Genomic DNA, 17,886 nt, shown 5'->3' with positions numbered 1-17,886 from the left:
TTTGTGAACCTTCATTCCTCAATACACCTCCATGCAGTAAATAATTGTGTGAATTTGTGTGTTTCCATGCCCTTGACCAAAAACGAGAAATGGAGCTTGCTGGGCTGTATCTACTATGAAAATTAGTGCCAAAGGGTGACTGACGTATTGTGTGCTTTGCATTGTAATGCTGGATGCATCCTCGATATTTGGAGGGAAATAAAAAGAAATAACAAAGCAACCATTGCATATCAAAAAGCTCACACAGGCGCAGGCCTTATCATTTTTACTCCCGAGCTTATCAGAGGACATTTGAACATGAAAATCATTTAATTTGGTAAATATACCTAGCGTTATGTAAAATCTAAATACAACATATTTGAAACAATGTCCTTCAACTTTCTGTTTTATTGGGTACGCAAGACATAGCTGTCTGCACACCAAAGGGGAAAAAAAAAATCTGACATTTTAGTTGAAAATGGCGCTGTTCAAATAACGCTCTGGAATGTTAATGGCGATGCACTTGTGGAAGAAAATGTGAACTGAATCTGAAAAGTGAGTCAAAGAACTGCTCATATGAGAAATAGTTTCTGTGTGATGAGCAAAACGTTGCTAATTAAGACAAGCTAGCTAAGAATATACAAAATGACAAATCTCTGATTTTTGTTTATTTTTCTGTCTTAAGGTTTACTCTTGATTTAATCTGGACTTGGATCTTTCTGACTCAGACTTGACTTGGACAGTCAGTGACTGGAGTTTGACTTTGACTTGGACCTTGGTGACGCACACTTGACTCAAACTTGAGCAGCTGTGAATGAGACTTGACTTGGACAGTCTGTGACTTGGGTTTGACTTTGACTCGGACCTTGGTGACTCAGACTTGACTCGAACTTGAACAGTTGTGACTGAGACTTGACTTGGACGTTGTCATTTTTGATTTGGACTTGACTTGGACCTTTGCGAATCTGATTCGGCTTGGACTCGAACATATTTGATTCGGACTTGACCGGGACTCTGACTCGTTAATGTTATCGACTTTTTGATTCTGAATTTACCTGGCCTCAGACCTTTGTGACTCAGACTTGACTGGGACTCAGATCTTTTTGACTCGAGCTTGACCTGGACTCTGACCCATGTGACTGACTTTATCTGAACCTTTCTGACTCTGACCTGACTTGGACTCAGACCGCTGTGACTCAAACTTGACTCGGAGTCTACAGCCCTTTTAATAGAATTGTTCCCTAGCTAAAATAAAAACTCAAATGCTAAACGCTCCCCGTCTCATACCGCAAATCTGTGCCACGAGGTATTATGCTCCGTATAATGACTTCTTCCTTGAATAGTAATTATATTCCACCGAAAATGAATTCATATGAATTTCCCTCTCCGGGATATAATTTTGCCTCCCGTGACAGCATATCTTCAAGCATTATAAACTTTTCTGTTGCAGTGAGGTGTTTCCTGATGGCCTTCCTGAGGAGTTCACTCTGATTTTCACCCTGAATTTAAAAAAGGCTGCCCTGAGGGACACCACCTACCTCCTTCAGATATCTGATGCGCAGGGATACCCTCAGGTTTTTCCCTCTTAGAATCCAATCTTCATAGTTGCTCTTTATCGTTTTGTTTTCCCTTGAGAGAATACCTCCAATTTACTCTTGCGTGTCGTTTCCCTTTTGTCTTTCTTTCACGACCATCACTTCTGGTTCAGCTACCTATCTTTAGCTTCGTCACTTTGAAAAAACATTTTATTCCAGTTTCATTCCAGGCACCTCGTTGGAATGCTCTCTCCGCTTTTTTCTCATCTTCCGTATTACAGTATTCCCCTTCATTGTTATTCATGCATGTGTGTTGCGTGATGAAGCACATCTTCCTCGGGAGTACCTATAATCACTAGGAGCCAGATTTAAATACTCAATATGTATGATGAATGGAGGCCTGGTCCCCTCATTAGGAATGATTTATTGGCTCCGCCGCTCGTGTGTGTAATTAATGTCTTCCTTTTTAAATCATCCCCGTGTATGTGTTCTACACCTCCGTCAAGTGCCCGCCGCATGTACATATTACTCTTTGTTGACACTGATTCCTGTCGCCGTCGGATTCAGTCGCCTCGAGTAGTTTCGAATATTCATAATCCCGCGTTCTACCGTTCTTGGAACGTAGCTCTCCGTGGACCTCGACGGCCGAGATGGCACCCTTTCGCTTCGAGCCAGACTGACGGATGTCACGGATGACCTTGTGAGCTGTGTGTTCGCCAACGAGGGTGTGGAATCTCTGCTGGATTTACGTTGGCACAAGGTGGCCCTCAGCGTGAGACGAGATTCCGCCGCACTTTTTGTGGACTGCATCCCCGTCGGGGTGCAGCCCCTGGAGCCTCGTGGCAAACTGCCCGTTGATGGACATACATTGCTGGGAATTCGAGCCACGGACGCCGGGCCCGTACAGGTGAGGTTGCTCATTAAATCTCTTGAAAGCTTCGCAATTTTAAATAGATTTATTTCATTGGTTGAATGAATGGAATTTTTTGCCCAAGGAAATGTGCATCATAAGGTTTTTGGTGGTCGTCTGTTTGTCCATGGACTTCTGTTTCAATACGTCTTGAACACCTTGCTCTTAATTTGGTCTGACTCAAAAAAAAAAAAAAAACACTGGTCAAAACGTGCTCAAAAAGGGAATATGTAACCCAAAACTTTGGTTTATATATGGTCATCATCAGCTTTTTTTGTTTGTTTTTTCAGGCTTTGACTGAAATCGTCAGGTTGCATAGACATCTAATTTATCTTTATGACAAGGAAGACACAATAGTTTGGTCAAAAATAACCCAATTTGGATCAAAATCCAGACCAATTATTGACATGGGTAAATTTGACCAACTTTCTGGGTTGTTTGTATACAAATCAACTTTTTAAATTTGTTTGGCATGAAATGACCCAATTTTGAAGTATTTTATAAAAAAAATAACCCCAAAAGTTGGGTCAGAATAACAGACTCCAATGACAATTGAGCCACAAATCAAATTTCGGTTCATAAGGGCCAAAACTGCTATGACTCTACAATCTGCGAAAAAAGAGGGTCAAATTAACCCAATTTGGGTAAAATTGGAGCGTTCCATGACATAATTATGACTAAGTTTGCCTAGGTTGTTTTGCACAAAATAACCCCTAATATTGGTGCTTTGATAATAACTAAACATTTGAGTTGTTTTGTACTAAACTGCAGTTGTGTCAAAGCAGTCAATCCAAAATGTTTTAGAGAGTTGTTTACGATTTTGCGATTTGCGTCTTTGCGATTCGCTGAACAGAATGTGAGTCGACTCCACTGATAGCTGATCGTTTGCAAGTGTTGCATTTTTGTCAGGGTTCATTTAATGGCACCAATGTTAGCTAAACACTCTTAAGACATTCCTAAGACATTGTCAAACCATTCCAATGTTTTCTCTTGTCGCGAGGAAATTTGGAACATGTTCAAGGAGTACAATTTTGAACATGTAGTACGGATAGTACATTTGCTATCTTCGTAAACACAAACGCTCGCCCCTCAGCGGGATTTGGTTTTAAGTGACTTGGTAATTTTTAATAATACTACACTCGTAATATATTCTTTTAGGATCACATTAGGTCATAGGTGTCGGACTCCAGTCCTCGAGGGCCGGTATTTTCCAGTTTTCTCTGCCCAGCACACCTGATTAGCTTATCATTAGCTCTGCAGGTACTTGAAAAATATCCTCTTCAACAGAATCTGGTATGTTTGAAAGAGAAGCTTCAAAAACATGCAGGATACCGGCCCTCGAGGACTGGAGTTTGACACCTGTGGATTAGGTTATTTGAAGAGTCTCCACTGGACTTCTGATAAGTGATTCAAGAAAAACATGCTTGAATTCATTTGACAAAAAAAAAATCTTTGTTCGCATGAGTGTATATTACAATTTGAGTATGTGCTCGGGACCATAACCTATGCTCCTGGGTGCTGTTTTCCGATGGAGCAATCTTGTTCGCTCGTGATTAAAAAGTAAGCAGGACTACCTGTGAGAATGAGCCTGCCGCGAGCCAGGCCTATTAACGGAGAATAGATCCAGTAATCCCGGCATTTATATTAGTTTAAAGATCAATTAACTTCATTAGTCTGAAAGCATGCGGGGTATTTGGTTAACACAGGAAATGGGTATTCATACACACACACACACAAAGAGAAAAAGCTCCTGACAAAGTGTTTTGCGAACACTTAATATAAATGAGCGCCTAATTGGCTCTCAACTTTGTTTACCGCTTCATTTACGCTTCGATTATTTATCTCGCTCTCTGTGTTGCTCTCAGATGGACATTCAGCAGGTGGCGCTCTATTGCGATCCATCCCTTGCCAGCCAGGAGACCTGCTGTGAAATACCGGGAGCTCGGGTAAGATTCATCACTTTGCATACGTGGGTGTTAAATATTAGTCAACGAAAATGTTATTCTTCCCCGCAAGGCGATTAGCTGACCGGTTTAAAGTGGTTTCATTTTTTCATTTAGTAAACAAACAAATTTTGTGTCACAATTTTCCGTAATCAAGACGGTCCTTCAACCTAACAGTATTGACTGAGTTGATTGAAAAATAGGGGACTCGTTTTCGTCAGATTATAACCAAGAAAATGACATATATAACACATGTTAATAAGAATCTCATGTCACATGTCTGCCCCCTGCTGGCTATCCACATGTTGTCCCGACAAGTAGGTTTATCCAGCTTTTATGTGCTTACTTTAATACAACTGACAAAATCCAAAATATGTTTTTTTTTGTGGGGGGAGCGGTGTGGATCATGTATTATTTCTGGTCAGGACCTCAGTGATACTTTAAACACTTTTTTTTATCCTCCTGAGACCTAGCATTTTCATTTGTGTCCACTGTAATGGACATTCGTTTTTGGTCTATATCTTCCAATGTATTTATTATTATGTGCCATGATCCGATAGGATGTAATTAACTCTCTTGCTGAGAAAAAATGGACACACCAGTGTTCACAAATGATTAGGCTGTCTCTCAGGTGGTTAAATCATGCTTTATGTGTCTTTCTTAGTATTTCCACTTAGTATTGTTAAAAAATATATAACAAATCTGAAATAAACAACTTGAGGAAATGTAATGTAGCAGGACTCCCAAAGAGTCAGTCTGGCAAGATTTGATTTATGGGGTTTGTGTTGCTACTTGGACAATCTTAATGAATGGTCTCTGCTAGTCATGCTGTCCGTAATGAATATTTCGTCTCGCGTGGTCACAGTGCCCACCAGATGCCTCTAAGAGTCGACGGGCTGCAGAGAATGACTTGGAAAACACTTTTGGCCAGGTAAGAAAGAATACAAACAACCTCGACCAATATAAGACTTTTAATGGCTTACCCACTGGCCCGTGTCCCTTTCCACTTTAGTTCTGTCCAAGAAATTCTTATTGGATTTAAGTCGCAATTAGCAAGTGCTCAATACCTTCAGGTCAAGTCAAAACATAAATGTGGCTCTTACTACCAATGGGAGTTATTTTTCTACTTTAATTTCTATGGTTAATTTAATTCCAGTCAAATGTTGATACGTGTTTTTTCTAGAGCCCTACCCATTAATCTTCCGGCAGATTAACGTCGTTCAAACACGGCTGAAATTGTTTTTTTTTACTGGGCTGGTAGTAAATAATGGAAGATAAAGTACAGTGTAGTAAAAGATGATTCGCAACACCATGCTTTATTTTGTATTGCTGTATTTTTCGCACTATAAGGCTCACTGGATTTTAAGGCGCAGCTACAATGGATGGCCTATGTTAAAATATGTTTCATTTACAAGGTGCACCACCGTATAAGGTGCACAGAATAGAAGCTTCTTCAAAATTGAAGCATAAATAACATCAACTTTTCAAACAGGTTGATATACAAACACCTTAAATATTTATAACTTAAATACAGGGGTAAAAATGGAAGAATTTACTTGAGGTTCATGCGCTTTATAAGGCACAGCAGACTATAAGGCGCACAGTCAGCTTCTGAAAAATTTGAAAGGTTTTAGGTGGGCCTAGTGCGAAAAATACGATACACGGAGGTAAGCATAACTTACTTTTTTTTTTTTTTGGACGGTTCTTCAGTCCTCAATGCACCGTTTCCGTCATCTTCACTGTTTCTTTGTCAAACATTATAATTGTCGGTCCGTAGTTGTCCCGGTCACTAAACTTGACTTTTTCCTCACCAAAAGGAGATCTTCACATCCAAAGATCTGGCAGAAAAAGTAAGCTTATGTTTATCACAGCCTTGTAACTCTTCATGTTTTTTATGGTAAATTGTTGATCTTGTGGCACAATTTTAAACTAAGCCCTTTTTCTGGCTTTCGGCGATCTTTTTTTTTTAAATATATGCGGGTCATGCATTTGTATTTGTTTCTACTTTGATGTTTTTTTTCTCTCATCGATGCATGTGGTTGGAAAAAAAAACTTGTGTTTCTTTCTCTTTCTCTCTTCCTCCCTCGCCCACTTTTTTGACTGACTGAGGACTGATTTTTCACCTCATTATGCAGCTCACTGGGGAGTTGCGCCTGCTTGATAAATTTTGTCATTCACCTACAATAGGCATGTTCTTTTCACAAATAGAACACAAAACTCTAGATGCTTCATTATGTCGCTCCTGTGTGTGCTTACCAGTGCACCTGGCCACCTTCTTCAATGTAGGTTATTCGGGTTGGGGCCTTGCCACTAAGGGAGAAAATCCTTACAAAGACACAAAAGTGAACAAATGTGGACAAATTGCACAGGAAACTGTTTTTCAGGGCAAAAATCCGCACTGCACCCTAAGGAATCCCACCACGGCATACTTGATTATATAAAAGGCAAAATGCATAATGTGATTATTTGAACAAATCAAATCTGAGGGTCAATTTAGCTTCTGTTCAGCCTCCTTAACCAGACCTACGCCTGAAATCAGCTTTCATTGCATCCTTTTTGTTCTGCTAACTTTTAATGGAATAATTGACTTCATTATGTGAGGCGAAACTTGTGAGGTTCGAAACTGTGAGGGCCTAAATTAGAAACAAATGATATAAAGGAGACTAACACAGAATATATATATACTAAATATATATATAAATATATAAAAAAAACAAATATATATATATATATATATATATAGTACAGGCAAGTTTTTGAGCAACATCTCAAACATTTAACTATAGTATAAGCATGCCAAAAAAACCCACTGTAAATAATAATAAATAAAAAAAAAACAATTAAACTACTCATCACTTAAAAACGCTTAAGAGACACAAGAGTACTTTTTACTATTCATATCACATGCAACAAAAGCGACATCACTATCACTCCTTGTAAACAAAGCCGGAGAAGCTTCTGATGTTTGAACTGCAAGCGCTAAGTCCACTATCAGAGACAAGAGCTTGGAAACGGTGAGTCATCGCTCCCACTGATGGCTTTCGCTTCAGCTATCAAAAACAGCATCAATGGGAGGAGACACGCAGGAGTATGTGTCTGCATGCACAGACACAGTTGCCGAAGTATCTCATGATGTCTAAGTGCTCACCGACAGCAGGTGGAAAAGACTGATTGGGTTATTTATTATTCTTGAGCATTTTTCAAAAATAACTTTCCATTTTGGGTTGTGTTGGACCTCCTGTTGCAGAGCATCTGCCGTCCTCCGTCGCGTGCTGAGAAAATCAAACATTCGTACTTATCGCGTTTCCCATGGGTGCTGCGTGGTCATTTGTGAGGGCATAAGCACACCTCACACCCCTTTTTAACTGTAAACAGCAGGCTGTTTATTTTATGAAATAGTGCCACCATCTGGTAAAAGCAGAAACTGAAACATCCATATTGAGGTGTGATTAAAATCGTGTAAAAATGTCATCCAAATATGATTGTGAAAAATTTAGGAAACATATCCTCTTATTAAAATTGATTGCTTGTCATTTTACAAATGTTTTATATCAATATTCTCTGTAAGTGTTATGCATTTCAGTTTTTTTCAAATTCATCCACAGATGTAAGAACCATAACTTCCATCACATATAATTCTAAAATTCCCAACATTGACACATTTTGGTCCGTTTAACCGTGTGGTGTTTTTGCGTGTGTTTCAGGTTATAAATCTTGCGAGAATGTCTGGGATCAAAGGGGAAAAAGGCAACCGGGTGAGTCATAATGCATACAGAAGGGTTAATATTCGCGGAATTCGTCGAGTCATTACACGCCCCGACGTGCCTTGCGCTGTAAAAAACTAGATAGTACCGCAATGAAAAAAAAAAATATTATTTATGTCTTTCTCTCCTAGGGTGATGACTGTTCTGGCTTGCATTCAAGTCCGGTAGGAAACTTTTCCCACAGTAGCTTGCTAGTGGATGTGGCTGGTGTTTTGTGTTTGAAATCTGGCCAAAAGTGTCTCATAATATATCATGCCAATTCGTGTGTGTCTGTCCTCAGTGTGCGGGGGGAGCCAAGGGTGAGAAAGGCGAGAAAGGAGAGATGGTGAGTGCCATACGCCACTTCTCACTTGAACCCAAGAAACTGTGAACGATTCAGCAACACACCCTCAAGCTTTTTTTTTTTTATTATTTTTTTATACTCAGACATATTCAATACCATTTATTTCAAACCGATACCAAAATGAGTACTCAACTCTTGACGTGGGACCAATACCAATACAAATTACAGATAGTATTTATACTTTTGATACTCACGACCCAAAAAAATATTGCCATAATGTTCTGAAATAGCTGGAGAGCTAAGGAAAATTAGGTACTTAATTAACTTACTTTAGGAACTAAAGTACTCATGTAATTGATTACTTTAGATTTAAAAAATAATCAAGATAATTAGGTACTAAGACAATCGATTGCTTTTGGTAATAAGAACGAAAAACGTAATCAGTATTGACTGCTTTAATGTATAAAGTAATTGATTTATTTAGTACTTTAGTACCTGAAGTAATTGATTACTTTAGTAATTTTTTTTTTTTTAAAAACATAAAATAGTGCTAATATTAAAGCGTAAATGTATCAGCCATTCAATTATGAGTAATAGAAAATCATGACAAGATTTAACGTCCTTATCGCTTGATTAATTTCACTACACAATGTATTCTGTCATCTGGAAATGAAAAACTAAACTAAAAAAAGTCATTAAAAAATAAAAACTAAAATAAAAAAAGTTTTTAGACTAAAAAAAATATATATATATATATATATATATATATATATATATATATATATATATATATATATATATATATATATATATATATATATATATATATATATATATATATATACTTTTCAGCCTTAAAAAAAAATGCTGAAAACTATCAATATGGGCTTCGGTCAACTTGAAATCCGGCACGATCCAGAGTACTCGCCCGTCCCCAGTGTGTCAGTCCAGTTAGGCTTGAGTAAGATTTAGATTTACTGCATTTAAATTGTAAAGTATACTTCAGTGTCATGCTTGCGTTTGCTTTGCATTATGCATGCATCCTCTCAGCTTGTTTTTGCGGCTCTCTTGCTGGCTGACTAGCCGCAGTGTTGTTTTGCTTTGCACCAATGGTGTGTGTGTTACACACTTTTTCGAATCAGGTCATTGATTTGAGCCCTGCGTGTTTCTTGCCTCCACAGGTGCTACCTGCCAACTGGGATGAAGCAGCTGACTTCAAGGTGAAAGGTTGGAAGAAAGCAGGGAGACCTGAATGTGTCCTTCTTATTTTATTATTTTTATTTTTTTTTTATCTCCAGGGAGTAAAAGGTCAGAAGGGGGACATTGGTCCACAGGGCCTTACGGGGACTCCAGGGAAGGATGTAAGTGTTTCGTTCGCTAATTTGTTCTCTTGAGATTTTGAAGATGTCCGTTTTGAAGTCGGCCCATATTACCATACATTCAAACTGTTTTTTTCCCCTCCATATTCTCCATTCATTTAGATTTTTCTTAGTCATTCAAAATCAAAATTGGACATACATATCAAAAATTGGTACCAAATAGTATATTAAGTGCTACGTAAATTTAATATACATGTATACAATCAGAAAACGTCATAAATAAAAAATATAGAAAGGGTTTATTTACTTTTGAGTCGAGCTTGTTAAGCCCATATTCCCTAGTAAGGCTAGCCTAGGCTAGGCTAGGCTAGCTTCGTATTTCTTGCTTATCTCCAGCATTGTTTCCATATAAATCGTCTTCTTACTTTTCTTTTTAACATCACTAGAAATCTAGGGACCCATGACTAACCCATTCAACTTTGAATTAAGCAGTAAAATGCACTATAAATACGCTTTTGTAACCACTCACGATAGAACAACGCTTTACCCTTCCGCCATTTTGAAATGAGTGAGGCCAACCAATAGCAGACCAGCATTGTAGTGAGGAGACACCGACCAATAGCAGACCAACATTGTAGTGACGCGTGGCATTGAAAATAAGTGCAATTATCTATAAACACCCTGCAAATGAAGACAAAATAACACAAATACAGCCAAGCCCCGAGGGTCATGACAGTTGTTTTTCTCGCAAAACCAAGAGAGTACCATCAAGAGGGGACGATAAAAAAAAACGTAAGCCAGGGACGCTATAACACGGGGGTCCACTGTACATACATGTAAAAATGACATCCATTAGGGGGCAACGGAGTTGCAAGGGGTGACCGTTTCCACCCCTGGCCACCATGTAGCTCCGCCTCTAAAAAGCAGATTCCTGAGCAGATATCAGTACTCGCGGGGCCTTTTATCAGACTAAGATCATATAGTCACTCAACTTAGATGGTATTAATCTTCAAGCCTAGACTCCCATTGATACCTTATCCCCCCTTTTTTTTGCCACAGCTTGAAGTCAGTCAAGTAATGTCGCTTAGATTAGACTAGAGCAACAAAGCTTGCGCAATCAATGCCGCCTCATTGACCGGGCTCTCCGTCTGGCACGCAGGCGGCTCCCTATTCAGAAAGATTTAAACCTTTTAATCTTCCCCGTTCAGAGTGGTGATCCTGCAGGCGCAATGGAAAGTTCGGAGGAACAAATTACAACGCGTACGTCTGCTCTGAGATATTCCCCCGGTTCCGGCATCAGACATTCGCATTGGGTCGTTCACCAGGCTAAGTGGTTTTTGCGACAGATGGATTTGGTCGAGGATAGATTCTTCTTAAGCCTCCATCCATCTGACATAGCGAATACAAATGCGCTTGTTGATGTGACATGAATTAGGAAGGCAGGAATTGGTGGTAATCTTCAAGATAATGCCGTGCTTATACGCTGGAATATTTCACGCAAACGTGGGATATTAACATACGTCTTTCGAAAATTTTGCATTCCGTCGCTCCGGCTGACAAAAATGATGTCGCCGACCTGTCACATTTCTTTTTGTCTGTCATCATTTTCCAGGGTCGAGCGGGCTCCATCTGTGTAGTCGGCCCCAAGGGACAGAAGGTCCGTGTGCATTCAATTCTGGCTCGCTTCCTATCAACGCGTGTGTCACATGTCCACTGCTGCATCAGCATGAAACGCATCCGGGTTGACCTTTGTACAGGGTACCTCTGGATCGGTGGGTCCAGAAGGCTTGGCTGGGGAACCGGGGTTGCCCGGACCCCCGGGTCCACCTGGAGTTGGAAAGCCGGGTCCAGCTGTGAGTAGATCAGGCAAATTCACCAATCTGGAGGTGGCATTCAACTGATGTTTGGGTTTTCTACATGAGATGGATTGAACTTTAAATAAATATGTTTTTAAAAATGGTGTTCTTCTTTAGGGTCCTCCTGGTCAGCCTGGTGGCGCCAAAGGAGACATGGTAGGGTTATTTTTATAGCTTGTTTTTGTTGGTTTTCGTCCATTTATTTTTGGAATTTTCCACAACAGGGTGACCCTGGACCTCAAGGGACTGATGGATTACCTGGCGATCCAGTGAGATACAATTAAACATTCATAATGTGGAAATCTTAGGGGCCAAAAGGCCAATTAGATGTGTTCTTTAACGTCATGCTTTTTGTAATTAGTATTTTTGAGCTCTGCTTTCAACCCTGCTTTGTTGTTATTTTTTTTTCTGTGTCCTGCAACCAACAAAGCTCTCTGTTATTACTTTGGATTTCTGTTTCTCTGTAGTTTTGAGTTAAGCATCCATCTCTGCTCTCTGTTTTTCCTTTTTTTATGTGTGTGTTCTGCATCCAGCTCTCCTCATTTGTTACTTTGTTTTTTTTATTTTGCATCCAGACCTGCTTTATGTTATTACTTTGTATCTGTGAGTTTGTTTTGTTACTTTGCATTTGTAGTGTTCTATATTCTTCCCTGCGTTCAGTTGTCACTTTGTGTGTGTGTGTGTACTGCATCCAGCATTGCTCTAGGTTCTTGCTAGTAATTTGTGTGATCTGCATCCAGCCCTGGTCTGCTGTTACTTTGCATTTTTGTACAAAAACACTTTTCATTTTTTTCCCTCCTGTCTGGATTTTTGTTTAAAATCTACTACTCATTTAATGAAAATAGTTACTAGTAGCCTAATACTTCTGCACAGTATGACACGTTTGGATTCAATAAATTATTCATGAATTATGTTTGCTCAATTCTTAGGGACCAAGAGGACCAGCAGGGCATAAAGGAGAAAAGGTATTGACTTCATGAAACATTTTTTTATTTACATGTCTGAGTGATTTTTGCTTCTTGCATTTTCACATTCATTTTCAGGGAGACCCATGCGAAGTTTGCCCATCACTGCCCGTTGATATCGGCAACACGGTGGCTTTGCAAGGTATGAGAGGCCAGAAAGGAGAACCCGGGCTACCAGGAATTGGAGAGCAAGGACCGCCTGTAAGTTGGGGGGGGACTAATATATATCTATATATATATATCTATATATATATACACACACAGCCTTGCTATACTTTTTAATTCACCTAATCTGAACTACTGGATCTTGAAGATATGTCATTGCAGCATATGCATTGCGTTTTTCTTTCGATTTCCCAGAAAGTATATTGGCCTTGGGGTGGTTTCTGTCACTGTAACTTACCGAAAGTTTTGCCAAGGTTCCCAAAAAAAAAAAACTGTCATATTCTGCTCATTTAGTATCTTTTCAGATGAAATGAGAAATGATCAGTGTGTGGGGATATAAAATACCATGCAACAATTTCCAACGTTGCAAGTACCTGTCAACTTAGTCTGTTATTTAAGATGGATAAATCGGAGCAGCAGAAAGCGACAAAGTGGGATATGACCTCACTCACCGCCAATCTGAAAAGTAACCCATCTCCTTCATCTCGATGTTCACCAGGGACTCCAAGGTGTGGATGGAAAGGGCGGACAGAAGGTATAGACTTCCTACTTCTTCATTTATCGCTTAGGTCTCGTCTATATTCAGCTGAAGTGCGGCACAAACACTCTGATCTGCATTCTAACGCATTCAGATACACAGCGGCTGTTGCAGAGGGGTCTCGTCGAAAGCAGATGGAAATAGGAATGCATTTCCTTTGAGTGCTCTCACACATGGCCGATTTGCTAGATCTATGCCCACATGTGCGCCAAGCCCACCCGAGCACTTTGTCATGCTCACAAATCCCACATCTGCCTAATTACAGTGACCCGTATGCTTCCCAAGCCGTGTCTAGACACGACATCTCCAACCAAACATCATGCTCATCAGGGAAGGATGTGATAGTGAATAATACTTTGATATACGTGTCAATATTTTTTGCAGGGAGAACCAGGATCAGATGGTGTTAAAGGAGAAAAGGTCAGTTTATCTTATGTTCGTGTAAGTTTCCAACTAATTGAGAATTTGCATGCATTTTTTGGTTAAATGCTAAAAACGTTGGATTTTTTGTGGGAAATTATGCTAATGATGCTAACCCTGCTATCCTACTTTTTGAAAGTCATGTATCACAGGCGTATTCCGCTTCCAGTTTACCGCACCAAAATGGTGCATTTTCTTCCTGTTATGCCACAAAGAATGCATATTTACAAATCAATAGCATTACGGGGAAAAAAATGCTATGTTTTTAGCATTTAGCCTACAGGTACATCTGAACACATTTGGAAAAACCTCCGAGAAAAAATACTTTTTAGTTTGCAGGCTAAAGATTCTGCAAAGACTTTGCATTTTTATTATTGACTTACACAGTTAAAAAAAAATCTACTTCATACCCGCCCTAGATTATACCAATACATTTTGATTTTTTTTGTTGTTTTTAATGTTTTTAGCATTATGCTCGTTCAGCATTTCTTCCCATAATGCCACAGGCATCGCAACACATAAACCAATGGAATTATGCGAAAAAATGCAAAATATTAAGCATTTGGCCTGCAAATACATTCAAAGCAATTTGCAAGTATATTTAAATGCATTTGCAAGTCAAAAATATTTCTCATGCCACAAAATAACCCACAAATGATATTTGTTTATATTTTCAGGGCGACTCCTGTTCTGTGTGCCCCAACTTGGGCGAGCTAGACCCAAACCTGCTTTCTGGCGTCGGTGCTCAAACTCTCCAAGTAAAGGGTCAAAAAGGAGAACCTGGGATTGGAATTCAAGGAGAACAAGTAGGTCTCTCCAGAGAACTCCGGGATAATTACTCTTGCTTGTTTATAGAACTTTCCAGAAAAGAAAGCATGAAACAGATTGGGTAATTGTCTTTCTTTGAGCGTACGCGCATTTTTTGTTTTTGTTTGCATCAGTGCTTTTCTGTGCATGTGTGAGCTACGATAAGGACCTTCATTAAAATGATGCATTGTTTCACTTTTTCTCCCCCATAGGGAGATGCTGGAAATGTAGGACCACCTGGCCCAAGAGGAGAGAAGGTACGTAACATAAATAAGAAACGGGACTCAGAGTAGGTGACCTCAATAGCAGGCTACGCTTAAGACTTTTGTGCAGGGAATTTTTTTTTTAAATGGGTCTTTTAATGGACTACGAGAACGATATAATCACTGCGCTTCACTAATTCTCTTTCTACACTATTAAAAGGAATTTTTGTTGGTGGGGAGCCTGTGGGTGAAAATCAGATAGAGATGAAATAAATGCATTTGACACGCTTGCCTCCAAGGATGAACCGTGAATTACCAATTCAAAAGACACATCCCTTTTTATTAATTTGAAAAAATTCTGTTTTTTTTTTTCATGCTTGTCTGCAGGGTAACGCGGGTAGAAGAGGAGCTGACGGTAAGCCGGTGAGTTTGGATTAAGCGCCTTGAAACTGAATGTTCTGATTCACATCATGATCCTGTCAAATCATGAAAAGATTATCATCCCCAAAAACAGGGGAAACCTGGTGCGAAAGGTTCTGCTGGAAAGGATGGAGAAAAAGGTGAAAAGGTATGAAAAGTACAGCCGGCTGCTTGGATAATAACTTTATTCTTATTTCTCATAATTCCTCAAATATAGGGCACACCTGCGTATAGGATGTCATTTTCTCGTCTTTTCTTTATAACAGTTTAGGGACAAAAACATAGCAGAATAAATCTTTGTAAATTCTTCATATTTTCTTATGTTTGTATCTATGTTATACATTTGTTGTGGGTTAAGAGTTTTTCAGATTTCCCACATTGTCAGCAGTCAGTGACTGCAGCGCCAGTGTAACACTGAATGCATTCGAAGCAGTTAATTTTGCCCCAAATTCCGTGAAATCGCGCCCAAAAATACTGCAACTAATAAACAAGTCCAAAGAAAAACCTTTCCGTGTTCTCTAACCGGTGCACTCTTAATTGAATAAGATGGAGACGTCATAAACTTCACATGATCCTCTCTGTTTTCGAAATATTCTTGTGTGAACAAGGATGGACTCGGACAATGGTTCAGCCTGCTCGCTTCTTTCATTGAAAATCTCAGCTAACACGAGCTGCCGTTAGGCACTGGCTGCGAAAAGCCAAATTATGTCTGCCCTCTAGCTTAGCCCGTCACGGTAATTATATTTGGGGAATTACGGTATTTGTGAATCGCGTGCTTGGTTGTATGTTAACATCTTGACAAAATATAAATTTTTTCTACCCATATTTTTGGTTGAAAATAATAATAATGATAATAACAATAATAATGACTTTCATATATTTACGCCCAGGGAGAAATCGGACTGCCTGGTCTTAGTCTTCCTGGCCAGAAAGGCGAGCCGGTAAGAGAATACATATAGGCTCATTCATGAGCTGAAGCTAGCTTGGCCTGCTAACATAGCATCTTTAACCTCCGCCCTTTTAAAGGGCGAGTGCGGTGTATGCCAGCCGTACGAGGTTGGCAGCGGACCCGGCAGCATCAAGATCCCCGACGGAACAATTGTCAAACCTGGCGAACCGGGTCCCCCGGGTATCCCTGGACTTCCCGGCCTTGGAGCAGAAGGCAAACAGGTGCCGATGCTAACTTCTGGATTTAATCCAAATAACAGCAAGATAAATCTGAGAGCTTTTCAGAATATGTCTCGGTACATGTGCTACACCCACACAGGGCCCCCCGGGTACTGCTGGAGAGAAAGGAGATAAGGTAAGATTCTGAAAAAGTACCATCAACAATGTCACGCAACATTAAGCAGCCCTTGTCTCTGCTGAAAGAGAAAAAGGAAAATACATAAATAAGCTTGCTTCCTCGCAAGCTTCATAAAGCAGCCTTCAAATGCCCATGTAGCCCCAAGTAGGTCGTTAGACCATTGTAACTGATTAGACGTGATTAATTCCAGAAACTCTGGTCCAAATTATCAGGTGGTAAATAAATCAGCCATCATCTGGGGGAAGACGGCCTTAAATTACCTTTAAAAGCTTCTTCAAAAACCTTTTGTGAAGTTTAATTGTCAGGGGGCGAAGAAAAGTTTTTGGGTTTTTTTCCTGCGACCTCTAAAACCCTTTCATAGAGCATACTGCTTTGATCTTTACGTCAAAGCAAAGCATTAAAAGAAGACTCCAGGGAGCTGAAATTTCACCCAGATGGTGAGGACGTCAAACTTCAACATAACTAAATGTTATTGCTCTAACAGGAGTGCCATCTCTTGGCTAAATGAGTTAAATAATGACGTGAAAGAAAATGACCCAAAATGGGCAAAATATTTCACAACCACTTAGTACAAAATATCCAGCAGAAATAATACACCAACATTACATTCTTACTTGTGTGTGTGTGTCTGTGTGTTACCAGGGTGACCAAGGTGATAAAGGGGATAACGGAGATGACGGTGCGCCTGGAGTCCCGGGTCTGCCTGGAGAGCCTGGACGAGATGGCCTCATGGGCCTCAAGGGACAAAAGGTGCTTGTGAATTTGCAAGTGCCATTGAATGCAATATTTGAGTGATGCGGAGTCTAAAATACTCAAAGAACAACAACTTGTTCCTCAAGCTTTTCGGATCCAAGTTTGATTTGATGTTTTGTTATTTGTTTTTTTGCCAGGGTGATGCTTGTACCAGCTGTTCATCTTTGGGCACTGCAGTGGGTGATGGTGTGGCTGTGCCAGGGCCTAAAGGGGAGAGGGGTGAGCCTGGACCCTCAGGAGTAGGCAAGGCAGGCAAAAATGTAAGCCAAGCATGTTATGGACTTGCTACCTAGCAATGAGATTTTTACATCACTCAGATGTTTGTCTTTCTGTTTTTTAGGGTAAACCGGGCTTACCTGGCATACAAGGTCCTCCTGGTCTCAAAGGAAGCAAGGTATGAATGTTTCTTTGAGATGGTTGCTATGATGTTTGAAACATTTTAAAGGATTTTGTTGTTGTACCCTATCCAGGGAGAACCTGGACTTGCAGGTGTTGGTCTACCAGGTGCACAGGTAAGGCAGAGTAGGTTGATATAAAAGGGGATTATTGTCATTATAATGTTTTGATTTTTGTCGACAGCTGATGCTGATCTTAATGTTAGGGTTGGTGTCAGAATCACCTGTTAGACATTTGTGAGAAACTATACACAAAGAAGGAGAAAATGTGTTTTTTCTTTCTCGTGCATGAGAACGAAGGAGGACTGCACAAGTACAACTCTAC

At 39.9% G+C, this 17,886-nt stretch overlaps 1 protein-coding gene across 3 annotated transcripts in view; it reads left to right on the top strand.

The window, feature by feature from the left end:
- The window catches only part of col16a1 (collagen, type XVI, alpha 1), an 83,240-nt gene that overhangs the window by 45,248 nt on the left and 20,106 nt on the right, over positions 1 to 17,886 (top strand). For all 3 annotated transcript variants that reach the window (XM_088404649.1, XM_088404650.1, XM_088404648.1), the window contains exons 5-33: positions 1,430 to 1,553; positions 2,140 to 2,421; positions 4,290 to 4,370; positions 5,233 to 5,298; positions 6,185 to 6,217; positions 8,072 to 8,122; positions 8,263 to 8,295; positions 8,412 to 8,456; positions 9,596 to 9,634; positions 9,713 to 9,775; positions 11,346 to 11,390; positions 11,491 to 11,586; positions 11,707 to 11,745; positions 11,814 to 11,858; positions 12,519 to 12,554; positions 12,633 to 12,755; positions 13,219 to 13,254; positions 13,642 to 13,677; positions 14,355 to 14,483; positions 14,697 to 14,741; positions 15,075 to 15,110; positions 15,202 to 15,255; positions 15,998 to 16,048; positions 16,134 to 16,277; positions 16,375 to 16,410; positions 17,056 to 17,163; positions 17,304 to 17,426; positions 17,507 to 17,560; positions 17,637 to 17,678. In XM_088404649.1, the coding sequence (XP_088260775.1) occupies positions 1,430 to 1,553; positions 2,140 to 2,421; positions 4,290 to 4,370; positions 5,233 to 5,298; positions 6,185 to 6,217; positions 8,072 to 8,122; positions 8,263 to 8,295; positions 8,412 to 8,456; positions 9,596 to 9,634; positions 9,713 to 9,775; positions 11,346 to 11,390; positions 11,491 to 11,586; positions 11,707 to 11,745; positions 11,814 to 11,858; positions 12,519 to 12,554; positions 12,633 to 12,755; positions 13,219 to 13,254; positions 13,642 to 13,677; positions 14,355 to 14,483; positions 14,697 to 14,741; positions 15,075 to 15,110; positions 15,202 to 15,255; positions 15,998 to 16,048; positions 16,134 to 16,277; positions 16,375 to 16,410; positions 17,056 to 17,163; positions 17,304 to 17,426; positions 17,507 to 17,560; positions 17,637 to 17,678 (2,095 nt within the window). The remainder of the gene's footprint in view (positions 1 to 1,429; positions 1,554 to 2,139; positions 2,422 to 4,289; positions 4,371 to 5,232; positions 5,299 to 6,184; positions 6,218 to 8,071; positions 8,123 to 8,262; positions 8,296 to 8,411; positions 8,457 to 9,595; positions 9,635 to 9,712; positions 9,776 to 11,345; positions 11,391 to 11,490; positions 11,587 to 11,706; positions 11,746 to 11,813; positions 11,859 to 12,518; positions 12,555 to 12,632; positions 12,756 to 13,218; positions 13,255 to 13,641; positions 13,678 to 14,354; positions 14,484 to 14,696; positions 14,742 to 15,074; positions 15,111 to 15,201; positions 15,256 to 15,997; positions 16,049 to 16,133; positions 16,278 to 16,374; positions 16,411 to 17,055; positions 17,164 to 17,303; positions 17,427 to 17,506; positions 17,561 to 17,636; positions 17,679 to 17,886) is intronic.

Source organism: Hippichthys cyanospilos, chromosome 21, assembly GCF_059441005.1.
Source record: "Hippichthys cyanospilos isolate Australia breed blue-spotted pipefish chromosome 21, RoL_Hcya_1.0, whole genome shotgun sequence".
Lineage (NCBI taxonomy): Eukaryota > Metazoa > Chordata > Actinopteri > Syngnathiformes > Syngnathidae > Hippichthys > Hippichthys cyanospilos.
This window is presented reverse-complemented; position numbering and strand designations above follow the sequence as displayed.